This window comes from Ochlerotatus camptorhynchus, unplaced genomic scaffold, assembly GCF_037179485.1.
Source record: "Ochlerotatus camptorhynchus isolate MF236.1 unplaced genomic scaffold, CSIRO-AGI_Acam_v1.1 ptg000314l, whole genome shotgun sequence".
In the NCBI taxonomy this organism is placed as follows: Eukaryota; Metazoa; Arthropoda; class Insecta; order Diptera; family Culicidae; genus Ochlerotatus; species Ochlerotatus camptorhynchus.
The window spans coordinates 3,028,948-3,052,501 of record NW_027040802.1 but is presented as its reverse complement, the minus strand read 5'-3'; the positions used below and the strand labels follow the sequence as shown (position 1 = coordinate 3,052,501).

The following is a 23,554-nucleotide window of genomic DNA, read 5'->3' as shown; positions in this document are numbered from 1 at the left end:
TAAAAAATCAAATTAAATTTCTTTTTCAAGTTCAATTAGTATAAAATTCAGGAAAAATATTCAGTTAGGCTTCCGCTTTTCCAAATCCGAATTGCCGGGCCTTACGCTTGACCCCTGCCATCAGATTTTGTACAGCCACCTTGTCCACCTTCTTCGCCGCAGAAAGCCAGTTTGCCTTGAACTGCTGCTCGCCCTTAGCAGTTTTTTTGGTCTTCTTTAGGTTCCGCTTGACAATAGCCCAGTATTTCTCAATTGGGCGGAGCTCTGGCGTGTTGGGAGGGTTCTTGTCCTTGGGAACCACCTGCACGTTGTTGGCGGCGTACCACTCCATGGCCTTTTTACCGTAATGGCAAGATGCCAAATCCGGCCAAAACAGTACGGAACAACCGTGTTTCTTCAGGAAAGGCAGCAGACGTTTATTCAAACACTCTTTCACGTAAATTTCTTGGTTGACAGTCCCGGAAGCTATGAAAATGCTGCTTTTCAAGCCACAGGTACAGATGGCTTGCCAAACCAGATATTTCTTTGCGAACTTTGACAGTTTCATGTGCTTGAAAACATCTGCTACCTTTCCCCTTCCTTTTGCCGTATAAAACTCCTGTCCCGGAAGCTGCTAGGTTTCGTCGTCCATTACCACGCAGTCAAACTTCGTCAGCATCGTCGTGTACAGCCTCCGGGATCGCGCTTTGGCCGTCGTATTTTGTTTATCATCGCGATTTGGAGTCACTACCTTCTTGTAAGTCGATAGTCCGGCTCGTTTTTTGGCTCGATGCACGGTTGTAGACGATACACCCAGCTTATTTGCGGCATCTCGGAGAGAGACGTTAGGGTTTCGCTTGAAACTACCGGCAACTCTCTTTGTCGTCTCAGCGGCTTCCGGTTTTCGATTTCCCCCCGATCCAGACTTCCTGGCTGTCGATAAACGTTCCCCAAACACTTTAATTACATTTGTAACGGTTGATTTGGCAACTTTTAGCGATTTTGCCAACTATGCGTGCGAGTAGCTCGGATTTTCGCGATGCGCGAGCAAAATTTTGATACGCTGCTCTTCTTGCTTGGACGGCATTTTGACAACTGAAGAGTGAATTCCAAAATCAAAATAGGAGCAACATTCTACACACACACACCTTCAAAATGAGGGGTGTTCAGGTTTTTTAAATGCAAAATTGAAAGAAATACGTCAAGTTGATATTGACCAAATTTTGACCGTATCACCCTTTACTGTAGTAAACCAGCACTGATCATGGCTGAGTTTACAAGACAAATCAGCGATGACAACGTTTGGATTTTTTTTAATAAAAAATCCGGATTTTGGACCGCCTCCCCTCCTATGTAACAATAAGTTACGCTTGAAAGTACACGAAGCCTAAGTGAAGTGATTGTTTTGTTTACCTAGGAGTTATGTATTATTTGAAAATTATGCACGATTTCGTAAAAAGTTATAGCGAGTGCAAAGGTTTTAAATTTTCTATGACATTTCACTATTTTCATTCAAAGCTGTCTAATTTTCTTTGCAAAAGTTTTAAAACGATATTGTTAGAAGTGGTGACCGATTATATTAAAGAATAAGGTTAGTTTATTTAGCGGCGCTGGTGGAGTAGTGGTAAGCGTGACCTTCGGTCCCCGGTACATGAGTACATAGTTAGGGTCCAGATGTGGGAGCTGCCTCCCTGGTGACGGTAGCATTGGTACCAACAATCAATACGAAACTAACGATTTTAAATTGGCTCAAGTATAGCCTATTGGTCCCAAGCAAACGATTAGCGTACCCCATTCTAGTCGAAATTCTAGTACTACGCAATGTTTGTTTTGATTTGCTATGGAAGTTTGACAGATAAAATGAGGGGTTAGTGGATTTTCCTATGTTTCGAGGGGTGAATCGATTAGCTTGGGACCGAAGATAGTACCAGAGCTGAGCCAAAAAGTTGAGCACGTTATTTCGAGGCCGTCTAGTCTTAGAGCTACCTCTATGTTGGTACTCAGTACGGAAAACAAGATCAACGGAGAACAAATCAAGGAAAAAAAAAGATTAGTTAATGAAAAAAATGTTTGAAGTTGTGAACGATTTTGTAAGGAGTTGCTTAATGGAAATTTAAAATCTCAATATTTATTAAAACATGACAGTAGTAGCTTTTTGTTAAAGGTTTTATAGTAATTTTGAAACCATTACTGTCAGCAATGTTTTTCAAAATACGTAGGATTATTATACAATTTGTTACATACAAGAAATATTTTAACTTACTTAACTCATTAGTGAATCTCTTTGAAAATATCATAAATATCTTCAAAAAATCACTCAATAAGTTTCCAAATATTAAGACATTTTCTTAAAACGCTTCTTAAATAAAAAAATGTTAAGTGTTGTGTCCAAATTACGACCGCATTATTTACGTTGGACTACGAGTTTGTTTTTGTAGCTCAATTCAGCAATACAATCGATAGAACCATAGCAAAAATTTATTTCATGGCTACTGTTTATTGTGATAGTGATTTGCACTCGAACAGTAGGCGGGACAACAGGTCACTTTAATATATCTCAGATAGCGTACCGGTTCGTGCTGGGACTCTTACGCAGACGGACTGGGTTTAATTTTTTAAACATTTCTAATACTACTACTAATGCTGATTAATCAATACACGTCCATACCTGGGTTTAGAAATAACTTCCATAAAGACCTGACTTCAGAATTAACTTTCATCAAAGTGCGAACTAAATATAAAATGTGTGTAAAGGACAAAAACCTTTTATAACTTATTTTCTAAAAGTTCCGTTTCACAAGTTCCGCCAGAAACTGATCAGAATGCTCTTCAATTATGGTACTGGAACTTTCAAATTCTTATAACGACTTAAAAATGAGGCTGCTCAAATTTGTATAGACCACCTTCAACCAAGCTGTTAAGCCTCAAATAGCCTTTTATAAGAACTTTTGGCTACTTGTGTATGCAATGTTTCATACCAATCGGAGAAGGTCAAGTCTGAAATTCACTTTTTGCTATTTGGCCTGGAAACACTCTTGAAACATATCTGCATTCCCAGGCCAAAGTAATACAAAGTGCAACGAATATATCGTAAAATAAAAATAATTGTCTTTCATTGCATGTACAAAAGCATTTCGTACGATCGCACTTTTATGTTTTAATTCCACAAATGATTTATACTAATAATATTAGCCCTGCGCATTATTGATGAGGAAAAAAACATACTAGTACCAGTTTGTGGTAATATCCGCCGCGGCATACTACTCCCAATCGACCTGTACCGAGATCGATCGACTAATATCCGGATTTTAGTTTTGAATTGACTCTCCATCAATATGGAATGGAGTTTCCGATCGCGTAGAGATTGGGAATACCCGTAATTTGTGGACGTCTCCTCGGATACCGGGGAGATCGTTCATCGCTAGCCGAATTCTACGTTAATTCCTAATTGACCGTGACATTCGTCGTGTATCGCTCCACGGAAAGCGATTAACCGAGAAAAGAGGGCTAAGAACAGAGAGTAGGTTTTCAAACTGCAATGGTCGTTGAAGGTCGTATGTTCATCAAATATAATTTGTTATACTAATTTCAGGGCCAGTGATGAATCAGTGACTAGGAACTATAGCCTGCTGGTTCGAGAACACAAGCTTACTAATGATTTGTATTTTTCTGTTGGTCTATTCGTAGGTGAATAACCTGACTTTCTAAACAATATAAGTTTATATTCTAGAGGTTTAGAGACGAAGCTTTTCATGGCGGCAATGCTACAAGTTTGGTTTTTTAAATATGAACCATACTGAACATGTTGGAATTTCAACCATGTTGGTGACAAATTAAAATGTCAAGTTTCGATGTTGATCAGAATACGATTTCTAAACACACTCCTCCGTTTTCGACTTCAAGAGGGAACTGAAACCGGAGCGCTCAATAGAAATTCATCTTCCTTTGCGCTAACGGAAGTCCTAGCGTCTTCTGGGTTTCTTCAATGAGCGTGTTAAACAAACGGGGCATTTCCCGTAGTGAACTTTTTGAAAGTTCACCTTTTTCTCCTCCCTCCCAGTTTCAATCAGTGACGTCTACCGTACGCATGATCGGTGGGTATCGCGGCATTCCGGAGAATAAGCTCACGATTGAGCTTTTGCGGAGGAGGTTGTTCTACCCGTGTCCCAAGGTAAAGGATACACAATCGAAACACGCGACGACATTTGTAATCGAAACCCTTAAGATCGTTATAATTGTGATGTTAATATTGATTTTTTGATAATCAACTATCAGGAAGAATTATTTGGCCTCAATCACCGTTATCTCTAATGCATTTGAAAGTAGCTCAGAAGCCTTCCAACAATTGTTGGAAAAATATCAAAAAATCAAATCTTACCAATGCCCAAGATCACGCTTGATTTTCGTAGACAAAAATCAACTACCATAGAGCTGCGGTTGATTTTGTAAGCTGTGATATCGCAGCTCGAAATATCAAGCTAACAAAACTCACCAGATGCAAATCTCAACAAACTGTAGTGAGATTGAGTTCAATGATTTATGATCAATGATGAACAGTCATAGACTCACTGTCTTTTCGTGATCTGGATCACTTCACACCCTGGCCGTGTTCATACCCTCTCGGTCTTCGTTCCCATATCTCTCCTTCCACCGCTAATTAATTTTGAGTTCAGTGTGTTGTGGCCTATCACCACTTCAAACCCATGAAGCAAATCCTCTTTAATCTAATCTAACACCAACACAGCCAGTTCTTGAAAGCATCCTGGAAAATGATGTATTTTTTGACGTAGGACTACGTCTTTGATTTCTATATCGGGGTACACTTTGTGAAAACCGAAAATGGAACATGTAACAAATTAAGAAAGATTTTGAACGTTAATTACTCAGCTGCCCCTGGTTCAATTTCAATAATTTTATCACCAATCGATCAGAAATATGGCTACGCATTGATAACAATGCTTCCGAATGTTGATTTTCAACAAGAAACTATTGAAAAACTGGTAAATGTCCAGCATTGTCCAAAAGCGTCGAATTAACTAACAAATCCACCAATTACCTACATGCATATGCTGCTTCCCCAGCACAGTCGTCAGAGAGTAGTAAATAGACGAAACAAGTCGAAGTGGCATTCGCCTCTGATCCTCGGGCGCGTGCGAATAGGGAGGATGGAATTGCGTAATATTTTGCACACTCATCGCCATATTCAGAACTGATTGTGTGGTTGGAGTCGCTTGAGAAGGAATTGTTTAGGGATGACTAGAGAAAAATATGCGTGGAAGGATTGGGAATGCGCTCCCGTGATTTGGTGAGTACGTTCCAGTTGAAGATTGTTGAAAAGTGTATTTGTGGTGATGCAAATTATGGTTTAGATGACGCATGGCTTCAAACATTTTGTGTATCCAAGTAAAACATATTACATACTAAATACGCATAGGGCATCGTCTGCTGAACATTGCCGCGGGTATATCGTGGGAGTCCCAGGTACCCGGTTCAAGCTTTAGTTGGCGGCGGTGGCTCTTCTTGACCTTCTACCCCCTGAGTAGTTAGTGTGAATAAGGGCGTCTATGTGATGTTTTGCTGTACCTGTTGTGGACATCTAGTGCATCCTGTTCCCTTAACTTTTTGAGGACACCCTGTCTTGCCTCAAAAGTTACCCTTTTTGAAAATCGATCAATGTAGATAGAACTTATTGTAAAGTGACGCGAGATTTGTTTTCCGTACTGAGTTCCAATGCTACCGACGCCAGGGAGGCAGCTCCCGCACCTGGACCCTACCAATCGACCCATCAACTCAACCGGGGACCAACGGCTTTACTTCCCGAAGGAAGGCGTGATCAGAGATGTTATGCCTTAGAACATGCTTTAGATTTGACCCAGGCCTGCTAGGGTGAGAGGTAATCACGCTAACCACCGGCGCCGATATCTTTCAAGGTGATATCACAGCGAATGAGATCGACCCAAATTTGAGTTTAGTTATCTCAGAAATAAGAAATAAAGTGCAGGGCTGAGTAAATTTGCCTCATGTTTTCCCAGGTTTTTCCAGGATTTTCCAGGATTTTCCAGGGAAAAATTCCCGAATTTGAGAAAAGTAAAGATTGGATTCACTCAGTCTATTGGTACTACTCCGAGACTGAATAAAATTTTCATCAATTTCCTCTTTTTCTCGCAGATTTTTTAGGTTTTCCATCGCTGAGTTCCTGCACTTTTGGCGATTATGAGTGAACTAAACTCAAATTTGGGTCGTTCTCATTCGCCGTGTACGCAAAAGGAAAAGAGCCAGTGTCGCTACTTGATAGCAAACTACTCATAATGGGAGGAGTCTTTGTAGCTTTTATACCACTTGGTTGCACATCATTCTGCTTTAACCTGAAAAGATATAAAGCAGTGCTGCTGTATGACAATAGCTCATTTTTTAGCTGCCAGACTGTTGAGCAGTTCAGTCGATTTGAATTCTCTCTAGTTTCGTTCGTTCGTTCGCAAGTCGAATTAGCTCCGCGTTGTGTAGTGACGCTCTCGCTGACCCAGCCATGGGTAAGAAATCGCGCGGTAACGCGAGTGCCGGTTTACCGGGAAAACAGACTCTCCCAGGAGACGGCGCGACCACCGAGCCAGCCCAGAAGAAGCAGAAGAAAACCCCATTGCCCATCCCGACAGGCGTTGCGGACCCGCAGCCGGGGCCTCCCGGAACTAAACGACCCAGACCTGAAGACAGCAGCGCCACCGTATCAGCAGCAAAAAAGCTGCTGAGCAACAATCCGTTCTCCGCCCTGCAGAACGGAGCCCAGCCGCAGTCGGACCCTGAGACGGTGCCGAAAAAAGTTAAGTTGCCACCCTTCTATGTGAAGGGCTTCCCTCCCGGGCTATGGGAGCAGCTGGATTTCTACATTAAGCAGGGCCTTCGCTGCACCATTCAACGGTGCACGGAAGGCTACAAACTGATGGTCCCGGCCGAAAAACACTTCAACGCAGTTCAGGCCCTCTTGGACAGAATGAAGCTGGAGTACTTCTCCCACGACATCGAGGCCACCAAGCCGCTGAAAGTGGTGCTGCGCGGGCTCCACGACATGGACACCACCACCTTAATGGACGAGATTAAGGCGAACGGCCTCAAGCCGGTCGAAGTCCACAAGATGACCCGCAGCAAGGCCATCAAGTATCGTGACCAGCTCTACCTGGTCCATCTGGAGAAGAACTCCACAACCGTGAAGGATCTCCAGACGACACGCACACTGTTCCACATCGTAGTGAAGTGGGAGCGGTATAAACCCACCCACCGTGGCGTCACTCAGTGCTCGAACTGCCTATTGTTCGGGCACGGCACCAGGAATTGCCGCATGGCCAGCCGCTGCATCAAGTGCGGCAAAAACCACAAGATCGACAACTGCGACAGCATCGAGGAAGCCGCTCCCACATGCGCCAACTGCGGTGCCGCCCACAAGGCCACGAGTAAGGCCTGTCCGAAGCGGGCCGAATACGCCGAGATCCGGAAGAAGGCCTCGTCCAACAGCCAGCCCGGTCGCAAGAAGGTTCCAGAAAACAACGCGCAGAACTTTCCTCCGTTATCACCGGTCCAATCACGGCCAATTCCAGTGTTGCCGCCGCTCCCGCTCAACCAACAGTTGGCTGCCGCTGCAGTACCCGGTCAAGCCTCCGGGCCATCGACGGATCCCCCTGCTCCGGGATTGGCCGGTACAACCGGTGAAGCTACAGACGATTCTCCGCTGTCAACGGATGAGATCGTCACACTGTTGGCCCAGGCCATCATCATCAAGCGCACCTGCGCAACAAGAACACAACAGCTCCAAGCTATCATCTCCTTCGTCGCTAATTATGGACCGTGAACCCATAAAGATCGCCAACTGGAACGCTCGCTCCGTAGGGGCGAAAAACATTGAGCTTGCAGACTTCCTCCGCAAACACGACATCGACGTGGGCCTTCTCACCGAGACCCACCTCAAGACCGGTGACAGCTTCTGGCTGCCCGACCACAGCATTGTCCGGCTTGATCGCACCAGCTCCAGGGGGGGCGGTGTCGCGGTCATCATCAAGAAAGGCATCAAGTACTGCACCCTACCCCACTACCGCACTTCCATCATCGAGGCCGTCGGCGTTGAGGTGGAAACATCGACCGGAAACGTCCGGTTCATCGTTGTCTACTGCCCCCGGCAATGTACCGTTAGCAATGGTACAGCACAGCAGTTCAAGAACGACCTTGCCATCATAACCCACACCAATGCCCGCTTTGTAATCGGAGGGGACCTGAACGCCCGGCACGAGGCCTGGCGGAACTACCAGCAGAACCAGAACGGCCGCCTGCTATTCGACCATTCCCAGCATGGTCTCTATTCCGTCTGGTTTCCGGACGAACCAACCTTCACATCACCGACGGGCAACCCATCGACGCTGGACCTGTTCTTGGCAAACACCAGATTAGCCAAGCCGGTTGCCGTCAACGACCTGAGTTCGGACCACCAACCGGTGCTGACCGAGCTGGGCTACAACGTGGCCCCTGCACCGTGCCAGCGGAAGGACTACCATCGAGTCAACTGGGTCCAGTTTCGACGCGTGGTCGACCGCCACATCGACGACAACCCACCGCTCGACACAGTGGATGACATCGACCGAGCCCTGGAGGGTCTCCATCAAGCCATATCCGTGGCTGACGAAGAGTGCGTTCGACGAGTTCCTGTGAGGGGTAAGTTTCAAGCAATTGATTCCCACACCAAACTCTTGATTCGGCTCAGAAATGTTCGTAGACGCCAGTTTCAGCGGACTGGGGATCTGCAGCGTAAATACGAAATGGTCGATCTGAATCGGCAGATCGCTTCCAGAATGGTCTCAATCCGGAACGAGAGTTTCGGGCGGCTCGTTCAGAACCTGGACGACCGTTCCAGACCATTCTGGAAGGTTGCCAAGGTGCTGAAGTCTCACCCCAAGCCCATTCCACCACTTAGAGTCAATGACGAACGGCTTATCACCAACGAAGAGAAGGCCAATGCAATTGGGGAGCACATTGCCCAGTCGCATTTGCTTGGCTCTACAATTCCAAGTCCACTCGAGAACCAGGTTGTGCAGTGCGTCCAGACGTTAGATGCCTCCCCTTGTGTCGTCCCTCCAGAAGAACGGATTACAGAGGAACAAATTTGCTCAGCGCTGAAACACAGTACGAACATGAAGGCTCCCGGGTTTGACGGAATATTCAACATAGAGTTGAAAAATCTCAGCGCGAGGGTGCACTCGCTGCTGGCTGCCATCCTCAACAGATGCTTGGAGCTGCACTACTTTCCAAGCATCTGGAAGGTGGCAAAAATCATCCCGATCCGCAAACCTGGGAAAGACCCTTCACTACCGTCAAGCTACAGACCGATTAGCCTGCTCTCAGCGCTGAGCAAGCTGTTCGAAAAATTGATCCTCAGCCGACTAAACAAGTTTGTGGAGGAACATGACATTCTTCTTCCGGAACAGTTCGGGTTCCGTAAGGGGCATTCCACCAATCATCAGCTAGTGCGGGTGATGAATAACATCCGGAGTAACAAAGCTGTATCCAAGTCCACAGCCATGGCCTTGTTAGACGTCGAAAAGGCTTTTGACAATGTCTGGCACGACGGACTTATATACAAGCTTTGTAACTCCAACTTTCCACCATACCTTGTGAAAATCACCCGTAACTATCTCCAGCAAAGGTCGTTCAGGGTGTCGTTGAATAGTTCCCTTTCGGGACAATTTCCGATGCCAGCAGGTGTTCCGCAAGGGAGTCTGCTGGGACCACTGCTTTACAGCATCTACACGTCGGACATCCCTCCTCTAGGAGACGGTTGCGTGTTCTTTCTGTTTGCAGATGACACCGCGATAGCCGTCAAGGGTAGGATGCCTCGTGAAATTACGAACAAGCTCCAACGATGCCTTGACACCTTTACTGATTATGCCACCACGTGGAAAATCAAAATCAACGCCTCGAAAACCCAAGCGATCATGTTCCTTCACAGACAATCATTAAAACTTAAACCGTCTCCCTCCTGTACCGTAATAATGGATGGTACAAGGGTCGAGTGGTCCACTGATGTTACTTATCTCGGGGTGTTGTTCGATGAGAAGCTCCTGTTCCGCTCGCACATAGAGAAAACCCTAGTTAAGTGCTCCGCCTTGGTTAGGTGTTTGTATCCGCTCATTTGCCGCAGATCCCGCCTCTCAAGGCAAAACAAACTGGCTGTTTACAAACAGATCATAGCCCCCGCGATCTTATATGCCGCCCCGGTGTGGGAATCGTGCGCTCAGACCCACAGGAACAAAATCCAGGTTGCACAGAATAGAGTGTTGAGGATGATCCTAGATCGTCCATTCGACACAAGAATAGCAGACCTCCATCAAGAGGCAGAAATTCCCAAAGTAGATTCCAAAATTGATGATATGACAACTAAATTTATTCAAAAATGCAATCTTTCTGAACATGCTTTAATAAGCAATTTGTACATAGTAGGTTAAGTGTATATAGTAGAGTAGGTTAGTTTTAAGCTGTAAATAGTAGTATTAAGTAGTTTCTCTTCAAATTCTAAAAACAAAACAAACCAATCCCACCAAGGTGGTCGACCGTGTACTAAGTCTAGGACTAATTCTGTAAAACAAATTTTGAATTTTGCCCATACCTAAAGATGAAGAAAGCAATTAAATCACTTAGTAAAAATTTATATGGTAATCGTCCAAGTTAAACTAAAATAAAGATCATTTAAACTAAAAAAAAAAAAAAAAAACTAAAGACAATAGCTCATTTTCGCTTCGGAGGGCGTGGTGAACAGCAATAGCAGCAGTAGGAAGGTGGTGGCTAGTCCACTCCTTCACACCCAACAAGCAAAAATTTTATGTTCGTGGAAAAGGAGGAAAAGTTCTGGTAAAGGAGGCGCCAAGCGTCATCGCAAAGTTCTTCGAGATAACCGCCATAGGTCGTCTGGCTCGCCGTGGTGGTGTCAAACGTATCTCCGGTCTGATCTACGAGGTGTGCTGAAGGTGTTCCTGGAAAATGAGGTCCGTGATGCTGTCACCTACACTAAGCACGCCAAGCGTAAGTAGCCATGGAGGTGCGGTTGTCCTCTTCAATAAAATTACCCTTTTCAGTGAAGAGTTGGAATAGAATTTATCTGTGCCTGTTTGACCATATTCAGAACCACAAGCCCCCAACGACCACACAAAATGCTCTCCAGAGTTTTAATCTTGTAACCAAACTTGGAAGCAGGGGTGCAAGTGATTTTGATTGATTCTCTTAATCAACTTTCTCTTTGAAAATAAAAATTACTACAAATTTGGTACGCCTACAATTCAAAAACGGAAAGAGTTGAGATAATAGATAATTGATCAATTAAAAGAACTAAATGCTCTTCACATTTATTCCGTCCACTAGCGGTCCTACGTCAAGCTTCCGTTCGTGCCCCTAGGCACAGACCCTTCTACTTTTTTTTTTTCCTTTGGTTTGTTTTTTCCGTCGATCTTGTTTTCCGTGCTGAGCACCAATGCTACCGACGTGCCAGGAAGGCAGCTCCCACACCTGGACCCTACCTATCGACCCATCAACTCATGAACCGGGGACCAACGGCTTTACTTCCCATCCGCAGGAAGGCGTGATCAGAGATGTTATGCCTCAGAACATCCCGGCGGCGCCGACTGGGATTGAACCCAGGCCTGCTGGGGTGAGAGGTAATCACGCTTACCACTACACCACCGGCGCCGTTAGAAAAATGATATATATACCTACATCATTTTTGTTGTCTATTTGATACATGTTTCACATTGAAGATGCGTCACACATATCAAAACGGCCAGGCCTACTGTGCAGCATTTAAGGGGCAAGATGATTCAGAAAACATCGGGCCTGTTTAAATCGAAGATTTAAACACGATGCTTCAGAATCCAATAAATGGATGAAACGTGGAAATATCGTACCGTACTTTCCAATTTTGGTAATTATATGATTGGTTGGTCTTTTGAAGCATCAAAGCTAGAAAGGTTAAGTGATGCTCCATTTTCTTCTGACGGTTGGGACATGAGTACTAACTCTTGTCCTAGCATTTTATGGCTTATGGCTATAGCGCCATTACACGCTTTATGAAAAGAGAAGAGGGTAAGGAAAAGGAGAAGGACGAAGGGAAAAGGATTATGTGAAATCTATGAACATAAACAATATTTTGATTTGAAATATACAATATAGAAATGCAAAACGGCGCGGTGGTCACTACCCGAGTCTTGTCACTATTATCAAGTCATAAAAAGTAACAATGACTAAAATGTGATCCTTTGATTACTGGAAAATCCTGTTTGATGTTGTCACGACTAGGGTTCGGTGGTAGCTCTTATACCAGAAACGCACCACAAAAAGGTGATCTCCCAACGTTACTGGTTTGAAAAGATAAATATTTGCAAAATGGAACGAACTCACCAAGTTTAGCCAATTGAACCTGAAGGCTGCCTGACATGTGTTGATGTAGAAGTCCAAACTGTAGACGAAGCTTGACGAAGATCAACATGAACTAGTCCGGTATATGGTAGTTGCGCGGAATGTCTTCCTTCACATCCCGTAACCCTATTAGTTTTTTTTTATATCCAGAAATACGAATAAGATTAAGTCTCAGAATCGTTCTAACAGCAAAAAAAATCGTTGCGTTGCGTTTGCAACGGAGTAATTCGTAGATTGCATACTGGCAACTGTCATGTATCTACTTTAACGTTCTTATTCTAATTTCTTAAGGAAAACTATTTGGGAGTGAATAGCTTTCCATTCAGAATTCAGAACAGGAAAAGCATGACAATACCCATTGCCGGCCAGCCCAATTTTCAAATTTCAAAGATTCGCGTAAGCAGGCGATGCGGCATTAGGAATTGTTTTATTTTGGAGGAGCTTGGGAGTAAACCCACGATCTTCTACTCAGTAAGCAAAAGCAGCAGCCACCAAGCTAGCCGAGTTCCTCAAATTAAACCCTGGTACATAATTTGGTAAAGTTTGTATGAATACTAATAGAATTATAATGCAAACAAATGAAATTAAAAGGAAGGATCTCACCCGAATGATCTGTAATTAGCCCGCCTCTTCGTGATTCTTAAGATTAATTGTTCTCGCAAATGGAGCTCCATCTCCTTGATCCTGATAATTACAAAATCAGTTTCCCCTTGCTCTGGCCTCGGGAAGAAGTGCATCAGAATAAACGCAACCGTCATTGCAGCATTGTCGATGAACCTCCAGATGTTGGCTCACGTATATCCCCGTTCCAATCAGCTCTAACTGTTCCACTCTCAGATTCAAACATTCCAATACGCAAAAACACATGTTTGCAAGAAAGTTCACAATTTGTTAAAAACCATGAAACAATTCCTCTCCGTTACTAATATACCAGCCTTCCTCATTTGTCGTCAAGACTTTATATTATATCTAGCTATATGTACATTAAGGGCCCTATACACCTACAAAAAACGAATCAAATGTGACCAAACGGTAACGACGTGCATGCAAGAAAAGTTACAATTTTATAAATTTTTAAAGAAAAAAAATCGACGATATATTTTATCGTTCTGTAATGTAAACATTAATAGCTGGTATTAATTTGAATGTAAAATCATAGTTTAAATGATTATTTTAATAACTATAGATTGTTGTAAAAATAAATATAACAGAGCATTTCCAAAGAACTTTGACCTACCCCTCGGTTTATTTGTTTATTGGTTTATTTGTTATGGTTGCATCAACAGACTAGAAATAGTCCCAATGATGTGTTGTAAAAAAAAGTACAGATTATACAGACGACATACATATAGGGGAATTTACGTATTCTCGGCAACCTAAGCAGCGACGTTCTTTCTATAGCCGTTTTCTCTAAGAAACGCACACATATGCAGTATTGGTTTGTTTACAATCTTTTGCTGCCAGCTGCTCTAACAATTTCAGTCGAAAGAATTGTCAAAAACTGTTTTGAAACGCTTTTACAAAGCTCCAATCATCTCTAGTGAGAGCGAGTATTGTCGGCAACCAGTTTTTCTTCGGCAACCGTTCCATTTGGACTGCATGTAAATCTGCTGTTCTATTATCGGCAACTCAAAATCAGCTACAATTTGTAGTGCGTGTGTTGCATTTCAAGAAAACCTTGCTAGATTGCTTTTTCTCAGTGGTAAAAATATAATCAAATTAAAGCTGAAAGCATAAAGAATCGTTTGTATGCATTTAGCGAAGTGTTTTCGTAAGAAAATCCAGTGAAAATAGTGTTTCAATTTGGGTTGCCGAAAATAGTCGGTCATGCCGAAGCCGTCCTTTTCCCTACTACAGTTACAAACGAAAAAAAACTAGGAAAGCATTGTCAAGTTACTAAAAATGTATAAGTCTTAAATTTTACACTTAGCTGTTGGGCATCAAGCGCCTTCGGTCAGCAAAAAAGGCAGAGAATCTTCGGCGAAGCATATTCCGTGTCAAGTGGAAATCGAACATTGACGCTACTCGGTTGAACACTAGCTGGAAGCCGTAAATAGCGCTCCCTATGCTATAATTAGTTCGAAGAAGTGGAAGTCTCAGCATAAGACTGTTGCGTAGTAATCGAGGTTGAACATTAATGTTCACTTGTTGCAGAATTGCTTCGCAGTCGATTCTTCCTTGCAGAGTATCGGCGACGGTTGAGGCTCTGAAAACATCTCTTCGGATACGTAAGGGCTCGATATTGATCAATTGGCAGCGATTCTCGTAGCTTGGAAGACGAAGTGGGTATCTCCAAGGCAGCTTACGGAGCGCGAAGCGAAGAAAACGTCGTTGAACAGATTCAATTCGCTCGGCCCCATTATTGTAGTTCGGGCTCCAGACAGCAGAGCAGTATTCCAACGTAGATCGTACGAGAGAGCAATAGAGCGATTTCAAGCAGTAAATGTCCGTGAAGTTCTTAGTAATCTTGAAGACAAAGCCAAGCGTTCTGGACGCTTTGTCGACGACATACGATATATGGTGTGAGTATGTCAGCTTTGAGTCTAGAAAAACGCCTAAGTCTTTCACGCAGTGCACCCGTTCGATAGTCGTGCCTAGTAGTTTGTAGTTGAAAATAACCCGTTGTTTCTTGCGTGAGAAAGTAATAACTGTACACTTATCTGGGTTGACCACCAGTCGGTTTAGACTACACCAGTCAGCAAAGATGTCAGTCTGATTTTGGAGAGAACGGCAGTCGGCGAGTGAGCGGATGCGCAGAAAAACTTTCAGATCGTCAGCAAACGATAATCGTGGCTCTGTGATAACATGGTGAACGTCGTCGAAGTAGAGGAGAAATACCAATGGTCCCAGATGGCTGCCCTGAGGTATACCGGACTTTGCGCAGAAGCTTGCTGAGCGACAAGTACTCAAAGTTACTGTCAATTGGCGCTCCGTGAGGTATGAACGAAACCATCTCAAAAGATTTCCACCGATCCCTAGCCTATCAAGCTTAGCGATCGCAATTTCGTGGTTCAGCTTATCGAAGACTGCCGTAAGATCTGTGTAGATAACGTCCGTTTGGGTCCGAGCAATCAAACTGTCTGTGATGTAAGACGTTAGGCACAGCAGGTTCGTAGTTGTGGAACGCCCAGTTATGAATCCGTGTTCCGGTTCTCTGGGTTGTTGTAAACTCTTTGACAGATCGATGTGCAATAGACTGATGCAAAATTTGACTTTTTCGCTCCACAGTGCTTAAATGATTTCCAATCGGGTCCTGATTAGCCTCTCAAAGTGACAACTCATTTGGTTAGAAACAGACTTCGCACAAGCAAATTTTGGTCACATTTGAAGTTTACATGTAAATTACTATGGGAAATCTCAACTTTTTGTTCATTACCTTCTAGACTTTTTCCATATTGAGCTGCGAAATAGTTCGATAACCATTCCAATAGAAAATTTTCTCAGCTACAACTTTGCTGAAGATCGTTTCTATGTAAAACGAGACAGGAAAAAGTTATTAATTATTTAAGAGATTGGTAAACTTATGACATGATCAAGCAGCTGCTCTGTAGGCAACACTGTATTTTTTAGTGTGACATAGTAGCCATGATTTTTGTATCCTATTCAAGGCCTCAGAAACACCAATGTTGCCTGCTGAGCAGTTGATTGAGCATGATCATAAGACATCAGCGCATTGAACTATTGATAACTTTCGATCCTTGCATTTAATTAAAAAGTGGCCTTGAGCAAAGTTGTAGCTGGGAAAATTTCCTACAAGTACACTTGAAAACTTTTGAAGCAGACCGATATGGTGAATTATTAGATGGACATGAACAAAAATCTTGGTTTTACCAAAGTAATTCCCATACAAACTTCAAATGGTTTGTGCCATCTCAGTTTCTCACCAAATGGGTTCAAATTTTGAGAGTTTAGTCAGGATCCGATTTGGAATCGTTTAAGTATTGTGGAGCGAAAATTTCAAATTTTGCATCACTCTATTGTGCATGTATAACACTTCAAACTCCAAGAAAACTTAAACTTTTGATGTTCAAGTTCCAGATATGTTATGTGACCAGATATAAAGTCCGTCTCTGATTGTAATTCCGTCTCCCAGCATCAGCTTGCTGATTCCATCTTCAAGAATGGCTGTCAAACCAATTTCAACTAGCCGAGCCTCTCATACTCATACTCATACTCAACACATCATCACCATCAGCATCAGAAGCAGCACAAATTTGAACAGGTACCATAGAAGCAAAGACAACATATCAAGAAGACTGACAACTCTTCCATTTTCTCGTACACCGCTATGAGACAGGTACAATCGCGTCATCTGCTGCTCAAAGGTAAATGCTTCTAACGAATTTGAAAGCAAAGATTACATCCTCAGAAGAAAGGTTTGTGTATTTGCTCATTTCTCTATGCGTTGCTTCCACCTTCGCTCAAGCGCAGCGCTACTGTCGCTTGGATTCTGGCAAAGTTGCCAGTCTTCTTGATATGATGTCTTTGATAGAAGTCAAGATGAGCAGCAGTTTGCTGGTCCGAAAGAAATTCATTTCGTGTATGGTACGAATAAGGCGTAATATTAGCATTTTTCCAGATGACAGGCAATACGAATGTTTCGTACAATTTAAGAAATAAGTGTTTCATCTACGTAAGAGAATTAGCAACACCAGAATTTCTGTACTTGGAACTAATCATGTTTGTAATACTTCATGCGTGAAGTTAACGATTTACATAGTTGGAGATGCTTATCGTCAAATATCAGACTTAAAGTGGAAATTTTAAACGATAGATGAGGATTTGAAAGTATATAAATTGTATATGATTAGAAAGTATAATGTGAGCAAAGGTCAATTTGAGGAAGGTACGAATCGGGTTGATCACTTATATTTTCACTGTTGTAGTACTAAGGGGACGACATTAAAGTGCGGATTTGTTACATCCGTTTCTTATAACAAATTTACAGTTCTCACAATGGACTGTAGCGTACAAGTAAGTTTTTTCAGAGTGAACATTTTCGTAAAAAACCTTCACTGGATGATTTTCTAGCAGCACTGCATTTGGGGAAACGAAATTGTTCAAAGTTTAGCTAATATAAAAATTTCTAAATTATTAAAAAAAAAAACCTTCCGATTTCGGTATGAAAATATGTAATAGAATCTTACGATTCCCGGTTGGATGCAGATTTCAATCCTGGTCCACTCTATTCTGGTTTCAACACCCAGGTCGTGTAATATGTAACATGTACCACACAAAGTGTCTAAGATCAATGCATCCACCCACAAATAAAAGAATGTCTTCATGAAACATAACTGATTTACCTACCTATCATAAAACCCTTCTTCCACACTGTGCGAACTCGCACCCGAACATGATGGAAACGCATGGTGCGCCATAAACACACGACGTGAGTATCGAGCGTCTCGTTGCGCAGAAGAATTGCGCCGCACACCGGTCGTCACCACCGACCGACCGGTTAGGAAAAACTGAATGAGTGTGTATCATCACTGTTACTCCCATATAGCCTACCGGATTTCGACCTCCTGCAGACGAAAAAGAGAGAAATGCGATCCGCCGCCGCCGCCGCCGCCGCTCGAACCCGGTAGAAGTTTTCCACCTCCCACCACCCCCGGGGCATGGCCGGCCAAGTTGTGGGGAAAGCGGTCAAGTGGTGGGGAAACAGGTGCAGCGGGTCGAAGGAAAGTGTGTTTTGATTCCCTTTTGAATCGGTATTTCGAATGATTTTCGACTAGATCTAGTCTTAGCCCAACTCGCAGCACGTCGCGACGTGGCCGTTTTAAAAATACCAGATCTGGTTGTGAATCTTGCGTAGCTGCGCGAACAGCAATTTAACCTTTTTCAGGTTGAAAATTCGACTCAAGTGATTGCCTTTTATGGAAGTCTTCCCGTTTCGAAACATTCGGTTGTACAAAAATAGCACAAATCGGTGCGACGTGTCCGTGATAATGTGCAAACGTGCTGTCAGCACCACGTAGAGAGTAGCGAGATCGAGTGCATCGTGATTTAGTCAATTTGTTGCAAGTTGTTCGGGTGAATGCATTGCCCGGTTTTAGTGAAAAGTCTAACTCTGCCAGAAATTCCAACCCGATGATTGTATCGGAAATGTTGCCAGAGCTCCTGTTTTCGGGTAATTGATGCGTGCAATTGAACTTTTTCGAGCCATTCGGCGGAGGGTGTTGAGGAGTGGAAATTTCGAGCTTATCGATAAATTTTCGACGAAGGATAATCGTTCCCCGGGAAGCTTGATGAGATTTCTATTTGTGTTGTTGGATGTAGACCATGTGTAGTGTGTAGCCAATATCAAGGAAACGATGTTTTGAAATGAAGAACAAGTGTGAATAAGCGGTCGGTTGCGGTGCGGTGCGGTGACACCACCACCAGACAGAAGCGGTTGCCACATTCGACCAATAATCGTGTGGATGAAAGCTGAATATAGAATATGTTTTGTGCTTGAGTTTTGGTCCATTGCTGTGCGCTGCGTGAAGCAGATCTCAATCGGATTTTTCATAGAGTCGGTGTCATTGCAGACATATTTTTATTCTCGGCTATTTGGATAATGTAAAGTGAATTGGACAGGGACAATGCGACACCGAGAAGAAGACATGGATTTAATGGTAGACTCTGGACTGTGGTGCAAATTTTGTGAAATAAAAGCAATTCACTAGACTTGCCATGATTCATCAAAAACAATTTACAGTAGGATACAAATAGGCACAGTCGAAGATTTATATTCTATTTCATACAAATTTGAGATTTGTTTTTCCAAGAAAACATCTGCAGTAAATTAAGTTTGAATTTGCAACTTCTTTATTGGTTATAGTTGCGGGGTTACATCGTGTTTTTCTGTGGGGTTATGACCAAAAATATCCATTAGTACCGTCCCAATGACGCGTTCATCTAGATAAAATTGGTAAATAGCAGATTTTTAGCGATGAGCCCAATCTTAGATCCATAGGCCAACATTAGAGCCATTTCCCCTAACTGCACAAGTTTAGAATTTGAAGAATTAAACAAGTATTCTGCTCTGATCACGCCTTCCTTTCGGAAAGGAAGTAAAGCCGTTGGTCCCCGGTTCATGAGTTGATGGGTCGATAGGTAGGGTCCAGGTGTGGGAGCTGCCTCCCTGGCGTCGGTAGCATTGGTGCTCAGCATGGAAAACAAGATCGACGGAAAACAAATCAAGGAAAAAAAGTTAATATTTTTTGCTGTGTCAAGCAAGGTGATGAATTTGCTAAATCCAGCAATATAGTTATAAATAAAAAACGTAAATAGTTAACTTTAAACAAAGACATAAGTTCAGCAGTGCTAAGAAGTAATAGAATTATAAACCACTCTATTATTATTTTAATAGATTCCCTTTCTCATTTTACAGCTGGTATAATCAATTTGACAGATCGATGTCTTTCTATACCACTTGAAATCACTGAAATTGGGTCGATTATGGGTGATCGAGTTCCACATATGTTATGTGACTCCTGGCGGTAATAACCTTTGGTGGAAAGAGCAAATTTTTAAACTTTCAAAATTTTCAAGCAGTTTTCCATTGGCTTGCGAAATAAAATCGATCAACTCCGCAATATAAAGGTACAGCTATCCCCTAAAAAACCACTTGGTCTGATCGTTGTGAGTAGTGTTTGGAGAACTAATTGTTTGGAATCAGAGCGTTTGGTTGAAAAACCGCCGAGAAAAAGCGATGGGTAGAACTCAGTGGGTAACGCGTTTTTCGATGGAAAGCTGTACGTAATCTTTCATCGTTGGTTAGACTATAGACGAAGACAACAAATCAAGAAGACTGGCAACTCTTTCATTTTTTCATACGAACGCCATGAGACAGGTACAATCGCGTCATCTGCCGCTCAAAGGTAAATGCTTCGAACGAATTTGATAGCAAAGATTACATCCTCAGAAGAAGGGTTTGTGTATTTGCTCATTTTTCTATGCGGTGCTTCCACCTTCACTCAAGCGCAGCGTCATTGTATCTGTCGCTTGGATTATGGCAAAGTTGCCAGTCTTCTTGATGTGTTGTCTTCGTTATAGATCTATATGTTTGTTTGATGCAAAATATTAAATCTGGATAGGGAAAATCCATAAATGACGTAAATATGTTTACCAGTTAAAAAACTTCCTCTTTGTTGCTATACCTAATACATGGCATGTCACAACATCTGAAACCCAAACCCCACCAATCGTTGTTTACAATAGCAGATACCTCCGTTTGAAAATACTTCTTTGAAATGATTAGTGATATTAGTATTGTTGGGTTCAAATGAAACTGAACTTGATGCTGATGATATGGAACTACCACTCACTCTAGTAAGACAACTGTCAGTTTACTGTGGACTATCCTCGCTTTTCAACTTGACAATAACTTCTAATTGTTGTACTCAACCTGCCATTGTGTGAAGGGTCAATAACGGATTGGGTAGATCCGTGGGCTACATCACCCACATACATCCACAGGATAATTGAAAAAATCCTTCCAACAACAGGATCATACCCCATAGAAGAGCCCACCTTCTATTCACGAAATGTTAAAGATAGGGAGTTGACATTCTCACTCTTCCCATCCATTTCGTTTCAATCGGGTGGACCCTCCCGTACCCAACATTTAATGGTTCATATAATAATGGAATGAAAGAGAAGAGAAGAATATTAAAGGAAAGATCTCACCCGATATTTTACAAAGGAATCCATGACATCACGGTGATTTCGATGAGCTTCCATAGACATGCTGCCGCTACTTCTTCAACCGGTGTTAAAAACAGCACTCTCTTTTTCCCTCCTCACACATCATGCGTAGAACAGCAGTACAGTGTATTGGTTCATGAAGATATCTATTGTTAACTCTATTCAAATTTCAAATTAATGTCCTAGATTTGACGTAGGGACCTTAGCCTAGTTTCATTGCGCCTAATGACCCATCATCATCATTTTTTCAATAAATAATGATAATGATTGCTGAGTCTCGGGAAATGTATTGCTGAAATGTCATTTTTGCTTATTGGTCTCAGTAAAACCTGTTGTCGGTCAGGACGGGCAAAACAGGACAGGTAAAACAGCAAAAGGAATGTAATGACGAGGGTTTTTTTGCAATCTAAAATGATGCGTCGATAGAACCTGGGTTTTACTGTTTGGATATCGTTAGCAACTACAGTACTTTCCCGATTTTATCAGCCCCTTCTCAAATTTTAGGCTGACAAAAACGGGAAACTGACAAATGTCCCATTATTTTTTGGATCAAAATTATTACAGAATAATGAAATTCTTATAGGGTAAGGGGTGCTATGGGATAATATGACCAACAGCGCCTTTTTACGTGTTTTGCAAAACAAATTTAATGGAGTTTCACCCGTAATCACTAGAAGAGCTGCAGAAAAGTCATCTGGGAAATTGTTGGCATCAATTTATATATTTATTGTACGAGAAAAACACTGCTGGTAATAAAACTCCGGGGTGCGTTTTACCCAGTGCTGAGTTGCATCACGGTATTGACAGCCTTTAGATTGACAAAAGAGATTCCTACGGTTAACAATCAAAACAACTGAGAACCCTCTCTCCGTAAAACTTCTCATCAGTATGACACAACAACCGTGAGATATCGTTGTTTTGCTTTTCTCACTCATTCGTAATATCACTAACATCTGCCTTGTGTTACCATCATAAAAAGTCTTTTTTTTTTTTTTTTAACTCTTTATTTGTTCCAAATTCAAAATAAATTACATTTCATTTAAACCTAGGTGCTCCAGTTACTGCAGTAACGTACCAGCCTTAATTGTTATGATATATATCTAAGTGTTTTTACATTGTTCATGTCTTGGCAATTAAGTATTTTAAACAGGTTTTTTTTAACCTGCATGTCAGTATAACAATTGATATCTTAAAACTAAAGACTAAAACTAGATCTTATCTAAGTATAAAGGGAATTAATCGTTGCAATTGAGGATTGCAACGATTTTTGCCTGAAATTATTCATTATTTTGTTGAATCCTTTGAAGTGCTTTTTTCCTGGTAGTGACCATATTGGCACAGCGTAAAGCATGGCCGGTCTAAAAACTTGTTTAAATATTAGAAGTTTATTCGTCAGGCAAAGTTTGGATTTTTTTGTTTATAAGAGGATACAAACATTTAATATATTTGTTACATTTAGCTTGAATGCCCTCAATGTGATCTTTAAAAGTTAATTTTTGGTCAAGTACTAATCCAAGATATTTCACTTGGTTTGACCAGGAAATTGGAACTCCGTTCATAGTGACTATGTGACTATTACTAGGTTTCAAAAAGGAAGCTCTAGGCTTATGTGGAAATATTATAAGTTGAGTTTTGGAAGCGTTGGGAGAAATCTTCCATTTTTGTAAATAAGAAGAGAAAATATCTAAACTTTTCTGAAGTCTGCTGCAAATAACACGAAGACTTCTTCCTTTAGCGGAAATGCCTGTGTCATCAGCGAACAAAGATTTGTGGCAACCCTGAGGCAAATCAGGGAGGTCCGAAGTGAAAATGTTATACAATATAGGCCCAAGAATGCTACCCTGAGGAACTCCTGCTCTAACAGGTAGTCGATTAGATTTGGAATTTTGATAAATTACCTGCAGAGTTCTGTCAGTTAAATAATTTTGAACTAATTTCATAATATAAAGTGGAAAATTAAACTTTTTCAATTTAGCAATCAAACCTTCATGCCAAACACTGTCGAATGCTTTTTCTATGTCTAGAAGAGCAACTCCAGTTGAGTGGCCTTCCGATTTGTTTGAACGAATTAAATTGGTAACTCTTAAGAGTTGATGAGTAGTTGAATGCCCATGGCGAAATCCAAACTGGTAAATGCCGAAGTAATCGGCTGTTGGAGATTTTACCGAGCTAGATTAAGTGTGTACAACCTGGATCGAGTATCAAGATTGGATCTGCTTGTTTTCGGACAAACGTCAGTTTGATCGTTTGCTTTTAAAACGCAGCTCAGGTTGATGTTTGCACTGACAAAAAGTTCGGATTCGCACTGATTTTTCGAAGTTCCACCTGTTGGTTCTATGATGGTCCTTGCAATTTATCGGAGCTATTAAAAAGTTTAAGATTTTTCGCTTCACTTTTCGCGCGAAACGTAATAACGTTGAAAAGATATTTGTTTTGACAGTGA

General features: G+C 42.1%; 2 protein-coding genes across 4 annotated transcripts in view; both read left to right on the top strand.

Annotated features, from left to right (window-relative positions):
• The window catches only part of LOC135707576 (uncharacterized), a 335,607-nt gene that overhangs the window by 291,238 nt on the left and 20,815 nt on the right, over window positions 1-23,554 (top strand). The window lies entirely within an intron of this gene.
• LOC135707570 (uncharacterized) overlaps window positions 1-23,554 on the top strand; it is an 85,077-nt gene that overhangs the window by 46,695 nt on the left and 14,828 nt on the right. For 2 of the 3 annotated variants that reach the window (XM_065229439.1, XM_065229441.1), the window contains exon 1: window positions 18,087-18,550. The exons of the other annotated variant lie outside the window; for it this stretch is intronic. In XM_065229439.1, coding sequence (XP_065085511.1) covers window positions 18,511-18,550 — 40 coding nt within the window. In that variant the 5' untranslated portion in view covers window positions 18,087-18,510. Of the gene's footprint in view, window positions 1-18,086; window positions 18,551-23,554 lie in introns of those variants that run through there. 3 annotated transcript variants of the gene reach the window in all.